At 50.2% G+C, this 7,611-nt stretch overlaps 1 protein-coding gene across 1 annotated transcript; it reads right to left on the bottom strand.

The window, feature by feature from the left end:
- Window positions 1-708: 708 nt before the first annotated feature.
- LOC123166905 (uncharacterized) lies at window positions 709-1,855 on the bottom strand. Its single transcript, XM_044584725.1, has one exon. The coding sequence runs from the start codon at window positions 1,739-1,741 to the stop codon at window positions 1,040-1,042; it is 702 nt and encodes a 233-aa protein (XP_044440660.1). The 5' UTR covers window positions 1,742-1,855; the 3' UTR covers window positions 709-1,039.
- Between the last annotated feature and the right edge of the window lie 5,756 nt (window positions 1,856-7,611).

Raw genomic sequence — 7,611 nt, 5'->3', positions numbered from 1 at the left:
TCTCGACACCTTGCTGGATCAAGAAGGCGAGGGACGTCATCGCGCTGAATGTGTGCAGAACTCGGAGGTGCCGTACGTTCGGTGCTTGATAGGTCGGAGCTAGAAGAAGTTTGACTACATCAACCGCGTTGTCAAACGCTTCCGTTTTCGGTCTATGAGGGTACGTACACACTCTCCCCCTCTCTTTTTTTTGAAATTGTATGCTACGTTTCCCAACAAAGACAACGACGGAAGTTGTGTCAACGATGATGGGCAAAGCAATGGCAGGGACGGGAAAGGGAACAAAGACGATGGTGACACTTGTTTCATGGCATATCTAGCTTGAGGGTAACAGCTCCACCTCCAGGGGTAAGCTTCCAAGTGTGAAGGACGTGCTTGACGCAAACAGAAGAGACATGAAGCAATGGCAGATAGCCGGTGCAAAATGCAAAGCTACCCCTTTTGGGGATTTGACGTGAGAAATCGCGCGAGTTTGTGAAAGAGAGCTTCCTTATCTTTTTCTTTGTCTTTTTCTTTTTTCTTGTTCCTTTGATCACATTATCACTTGATCACCACTCTTCGTCTTTGTGGTTACTCTTCTGCCAAATCGATGAAATGCCAGTGAATACAGGATCTTTCAGAAAAAAAAGATGTGATGTTGTCTCAGTTCGAAGGTATTCATAAAGGTAAGGTATATGTGGTGTGTTTATATGGGTGAATGCATGTGTATATATGAGTATTTATGATTGTACTGTGTTAAAAAAAGTTTAAAGGGCAATGATTACTCCGTGAAATAGTAGTAGTAGACATGAAACACTCCCAATCTTCTATGCTAAAGCAGGAATAGAGTTCGTTCGACATGCCTCGGCACGGCATCTCCACCGGCCGTCGACGTCGATGCACGCATGCAGGTGCAGGCAGTAGTCCAGTAGTCCAGTACCACACGATCCAGGCAACACGCACCCGTAAGGCGTAACACACGGCGCGGATGTGCTAGCCGGTCACAACGCCGCCGACGAGCATCCGGGAGGATCAAGTTACACCTACGACCCGCAGCTATCTAGCACTCCGGGATGGCGATCGAGTGCTGCATCCGTAGCTGCTCGTAAAACCTCTTGATGAAGTCGTCGGCCTCGGCGTCCACGCGCTCGTTGCTGCCGCTGTTGCCGTCCTCCGGCACGACCGGGAACGGCGAGTCGGTGACGCGCAGCCGCCGGACACCAGCAGGGCTGCGTCCCAGGATCCATGCCACCATCGGTGATGGCGTCGCCGTCGCCATCCCTGCCACCGCCGGCGTGGCTCTTCCGGACTCCACGTCGGCGCTCATCATCTCGAACGCCCGCGCCACCGCAGCGGCATCCAGGCCTCCGTAGTCGTCGCGGGCGGTGCCCCGACCGCCTCCGCTACGCCCGCCGCGGCTCTTAAAGGGGAAGAGCCCGTAGTACTGCGGGTACGACGGCGTGGTGGTGCAGCTGAACTCCACCGCCCGCGCGTGGTGCCCGTAGAACGACGCCATGGCGGAAGTGGAGGAGGAGGAGATGCGGTGGCCATGGCCATGGGCCGTGGCGGGTTGGGCTAGGAGGCCGCGAAGCGCGCGACCGGCGAGCTTGCCGCGGCCGAGGAGGAGGTGCAGGTCCATCATGAGCCGCTTGCGGCAGAGTCCGCGGCGCAGCATGTGGCACACGGCGAGCACAACGTGCCACAGCCGCCGCGCCAGCGCAGGCTCCATGGGCCGCCGCGCGGGCGTCGTCGCGAGATCCATCAACTTATCCTACAAAGGGTGTGGATGCGACGATACAATGGAAATAAAAAGACACACCTGACAGATTATGGAAGAAGAGTGTGAGAGTGATTAGCTTAAGGGATGAGCTTATCTAGGGGCTGATGGAGTGAGCAGGCAGCGGGAGGAGAGGAGGTTTATAGGCGAAAGAAAAGCTTCAACTTCAAGGGACCCACATAAACACTTCTTCATAGAAACTTTTGAATATGCATAAGAACAAATTTCATGTTAACTTTTGTTGTTGTTTTTAGTACGAAATATCCATCATCGTTGTGATGTATTCTTTGTTCATTATTATAAGATATTCTTACCTTTTTATGCAAGTAGATAGGAGTACGTTTTAGTGTATTTGTTCACTCATTTCAGTCCGTATGTAGTCCACATTGATATATTCAAAACATCTTATAATAATATAAATGGAGAGAGTACTATTTTCTACTGGATACAAACAAATTGACATGTTTGTCGATGCACTTATTTTGTCATGATACATGTTTTCCCTTTCGAGCTTTCGGAGTCTCATTAGATGGTAAATTGACTAAAAAATATTGAAGAAATATTGAAGGTAAATGCATGTGTCTAGTCCAAACTATTGAATGATAAATCTCATTCCCAAAGAGAAATGTCTAACAGCTCCTGGGTGCCCCTACACCCTCATGAACAGTAAATTCATAGAAAAATGAAAATTGTCAAAAAAATCTGAAACTTTCAGGGATCAAATATTATCAAAGGTTTGATGTTCCTGCAAAGTTTCAGCGACAAATAACCTTCGTGGAGCCCTCACAAAAAAATCAGTGTTAAAAAAATTACATAAACTTTGAGCAATGATTTTGCTTTTTTATTTGAATGCTCTTCGAACGTTATTTTTAGCTAAAATTTTGCGAGATCATCAAAAGTTTCATCATGTACGATGTCCCAAAGTTTCATTTTTTTTGATTTTTTTGAATTTATTTTGAATATACTGTTCGTAGAGGGTGTAGGGGCACCCGGGTGCAGAAAATCCTGTCTCATTCTCAAATCGTACTAGAATCCTATTAAAATCCTTCCAGTTAGGCAAATTACAAATTTAAATTTGACAGAAAAATCCACCGACAAGTAAAATTCCAAACATTCCGAATTGGTCCGAGAGAGGAAGGAGATGCAATACTGGCCTTTCTGTCTTCCCAATCCTTTTACCGGTACAGCTGTTATTGGCAATGATCGCAAACTGGCCACAGGAACACGATACGTACACAAGGTATCTACCCAATGCAACCAGTTATAAACTTGTGCAAACTCAATCAGCACACAAGGTGTATACACGATTGACGTACTGTCATGGATCTTGGTCAAAAGACAAGACACGTAGCGCCGGTTTCGTGCTCCCGTGTTTAGCAAAAGCTAAAGCTTAAATTGCTTAGGGAGCAAGTGAGGAATTCGTCCGTTCTCTTTTCCTTTTCCTACTTGCTTGCTTGTATTCTTGATTTTCTAGCTTTGCCTAAAGCATGGTCATGGATCAGCTCGGAGCTCGAGGACATGACCATGTCTTTCCAAAGACTGGTGCTACCTTTTCTTATATCGAGAATCACAGTTGTGTACAGCTGGGTACCTTGCTAAGGCTGGCCATTGTGGGGTAACATAAGTGGTAACATGCACTTGGGTCTAGCAAACATGCTTATGTGGCACATAATTAAAGAAGAGAGAGAATGTTAGAGTAACATAGGTAGATACCGTATCATGTTAAATGTTATGCTACTTTGTGTCATGTATGACAATAAATATGATTATCTATGATACTAGTTTATGATACGGAATTGCCTTACATACGATGAAAGCTCGTCCGATTTGGTACGATAGTGCAATCCACCGTGAACCCACCTTGAGCCAGCGTTGATCAACAGTGGCCCTGCTACTTTGTACAGAAATCATACAAATACTGTCGTACGTGTAGCAACGCTCTTTATGATACTATGCACTATGGAGGTTGTATCATACACTAGTATCATACGCATGTTACTAGCATATGATACTCCCCACTAAGAGTAGCCTAAGAACGTACAAAAACTGCTAGATGTAAAAAAAACACTTCATCTGATCCGAATTAATTGACGTAGCCTCTATACATTATCCTCTGTATACATTGTATAAAGGTTGCGCCAATTAATTTAGGTCGAAGGGAGTAATATCTTTGGAACAAAAAAACCTTCAGAGTTACTTGTGAATGGGCGTGCCACACATGACCGTCCTTGATCGAAAATTTAGAAGAGCTACTGATTAGGATTTGTATTATATGGGTGATCCAACGGTTGAAATGATATGAACCATGTTTAAGTCGGTCATAAATGTCCTAAAAGAATTAAGTCATATTCAGCCCAAGGGCATTATCATCCTAATGTTTTAATTAATCATAATTACTCTTAATTATAATTACACAGCTCTTAATTCTAGTAACAAAACGTCCATGCGTGCGTGTTATTTGAACTTCTGTTATCCGCATGAGTCCTAATTCCTAGTTATATAGCCTGACAGCTAGTAAGAAACTATGCTATCAATCTGTGGAGGTAAGGGTACTATGCAAATAGGGATAACTTCTAACACACAAATAACAATTTGCTTGTGTTCCCAAGAGTTCAAACAAAGGTGTCAACCTTCCTAGTCTTGCTAGTTCCACAAGGCAGTTAAAGGATAATGTGCCGGATAATATTATATATTTTCGGTATGAAATAAATCTGAGAATAAAAGTGCATGTATAAGTTGTCGGAACGTGATTCTGATGCTAAAAACTAGATGGAGATACATAGTTTCACCAAGGGTAACTCTCCAATACATAAAAGTGTGGTAAGTGAAATAATCATGTGAAAAAGTGCACAAAAAAATTTTCATGCGCATGCCTAACATATGAATGTGTTGATCATATATAGGTAGTACGTCCAAATACTATTGACCAAGATACCTTTGCATCAAGTAGCTATGTAGCCCGTCCATAGATCTTGATCCGTATGCACAATCTGGACTTTGAGTGTAAACACTAGTAGTTGCTTTAAGCAAGATGTTATACTATTATTTATGGGATACGAATGAATCAACTAATAAACATTTACCTTTTGTGGCAACACTTCAATACTCCCTTCATTTCATAATGTAGTGCGTCCACGCTTTTTGAGATTTAACTTTAACCATAAATTTAACCAACATGGGCGAATGCGGCGGGAGCATTACATATACCTTTGAATTCTTATTCGAAAGAAGTTTTCAAAAGTATAATTTTCAGTAAAATGATTTATATATTATTGGTCTAATTTAAGGTTAAAGTTGAATCTCGAAAAATATGGGCATACTATATTATGGAATGGAGGGAGTACAAACCTTTTCCGCTAAATATCGCTGCAGTAGATTACTTGCAAGATTGAACCCAACTAATGCAAACCACTCCCACTACAGATTACTAGAATGGTCAAGAATAAACAAGCAATTGGAGAGAATGTTATGACCGGCCTACAGTATAGCCGGAGGAGGCCCAATGGCGCAGCAGTTAGGGGCCTGGTCCAAGTTATCTTATCGTTTTAGGCGCTCAGCCTAATTATCGTATTACGAGGATTATATAAACTCATGTAAAGACTTGTTTTGAAGTTAAGCAGAAGCAATCATATTTGCTCGGCTTTCTTAAGGAGCCGGGAAACCTAACCCTAGCTGCACCTGCGCCCTCCCTCTCTCCCGCGATCACGGTGCCCCAGCGCCGTCGGCCGCGCCTCCCGCCGCGCCAACCCTCCTTCCACCCCTATAATCTGAGAAGTCGTCCTGGTAGAGACCTGGTTCCTATCAATCTGGTATCAGGTGTCTCAGGCTCGATCATGTCCGCGCCCTCGCCGACCGCCTCCCTCCCGCTGCCAATCGCCGATGACTACCGCGGCCGGTACGCCGTCCCTGACCGGGCCGATCTCCTCCGCCGCCGAGACGTCCCCGCCGTCCTCACCCTGGAGGAGATGTCGGCGGCGCTCCGCGACCTCACTCAGGCGGTCCAGGGCATCCACCTCTTCCTCGTCGGGCTCTATGGGCCGCAGCCGGCCGCTCCCGTCGCCGCGATCACCGGGCCGCCCCAGCTCACGTGGCAGCCGCCACCCCCGGCGCCCTCCGTCGTCCCCAGCCTACCGCTGTCGCAGCAGCTGCAGCTGCCGCCACCACCACCGGCAACCTCGGGGCTGACCCTTCCGACGACGGCGGCTGGGGTACCCATCCACCAGGTTCGGTTTCCCCCATCGCCGTCTCCGCTGACGGCATGGCTGGCCGGGTCCTCCGCACCGGTCTACACAATGGCTCTGGCCAGCCGCACGTTCTGTCTTCGCCGGCGCCGGCCCCGACCATCCCTTTTGGCGGGCCCTCGGGCTCCGCCGACCCCTACGCCGGCGTCGATGGGCCCCTGTTCCAGGGGGCCCTCGGGCTCCGCCGACCCCTACACCGGCGTCGATGGGCCCCTGTTCTAGGGGCCCTGATGCCCAGCTACGCAGCGCCGCCGTCCTCGCTGCTCCGCACCGATGAGGTGTACCCCTCCGTCATCCACGGCCAGGCGCCGCCACGCTTCTCCAAGCTTGAGTTCGCCACCTACGACGGCACCGTGGACCCCCTGAACTGGCTCAATCAGTGCGACTAATTTTTTAGAGGGCAACACACGCTCGCGTCCGACCGCACCTGGATCACTTCTTATCATCTACGAGGCGTCGCCCAGACGTGGTATTACGCCCTCGAGCAGGACGAGGGCAGCATGCCCCCGTGGGAGCGCTTCCACGAGCTTTGCCTCTTGCGCTTCGGGCCGCCGATATGTGGGAGTCGGCTGGCGGAGCTTGGGCGCCTACCCTTCACCTCTACGGTGCAGGACTTCACCGACCGCTTCCAGGCCCTGGCGTGCCATGCCCCGGCGTAACGGCTCGCCAGCAGGCCGAGCTCTTCGTTGGCGATCTGCCGGATCATATCCGCGTGAACATGGAGATGCGGGGCCCACAAGACCTCCAGGCGGCCATGTACTATGCCCGTGCCTTCGAGCGCCGCGCGATGGCCATCCAGTAGGTGTCACCATCCCGAGGCGCCTGCCCGTCCGGCCGGCCGCCACAGACACCACCAACGCCGGGGCATCCTGCCCAGGCCGCCGCGGCTCCCAACCCCCCGGCGGCGCCACGCCCTTTCCGTCGGCTCACCCTAGCCGAGCAGCTCAAGCGCCGTCGCCAGGGCCTGTGCTACAACTGCGGCGAGACCTATGTGCCAGGCCATGCCTGTCCGCAGCTCTTTTACTTCAAGGCTGCGGATTACATCGAGGAGGACACCGCCACCGACGGGCTCGGCGATCTGCCCGTCCTAGTCGCCGTGGAGGTAGCGCTGGCACCCGCTCCGGCGACCGCCCTCGTGGTCTCCCTCCATGCCCTAGCAGGTATATGAGCGGAGAAGACTATGCTATTGCCGGTGATGATCGACGGCGAGCGCCTCCTGGCACTGCTGGATATGGGCTCCACCCATAACTTCCTGCCAGCGTCGACCATGCGTCGCTTGGCGCTCCAGGCGGGGAGCAACTCAGGGTTACCGTGGCTAACGGTGATCACCTCCACTGTCAGGGGATTGCGCGACATGTTCCCATCATTGTCGGCGACGAGCACTTCGCCATCACATGCGTCAGCATTGACTTGGGCTACTTTGACTTCATCCTCGGCGTCGACTTTTTGCGGACCCTGGGTCCCATCCTCTGGGACTTTGACGCTATGATGATGGTCTTCTGGCGCCTCGGACGCCGCGCCCGGTGGGAGGGCGTGGGTGGCCCTTCATCAGCGGCGCCCCATCCACAGCTGATGGCGTCGCCGCCGAGCCCGAGCAGCCCCTATTGCCTCGTC

The sequence above is a fragment of the Triticum aestivum genome, chromosome 1D (assembly GCF_018294505.1).
Source record: "Triticum aestivum cultivar Chinese Spring chromosome 1D, IWGSC CS RefSeq v2.1, whole genome shotgun sequence".
In the NCBI taxonomy this organism is placed as follows: Eukaryota; Viridiplantae; Streptophyta; class Magnoliopsida; order Poales; family Poaceae; genus Triticum; species Triticum aestivum.
This window is presented reverse-complemented; position numbering and strand designations above follow the sequence as displayed.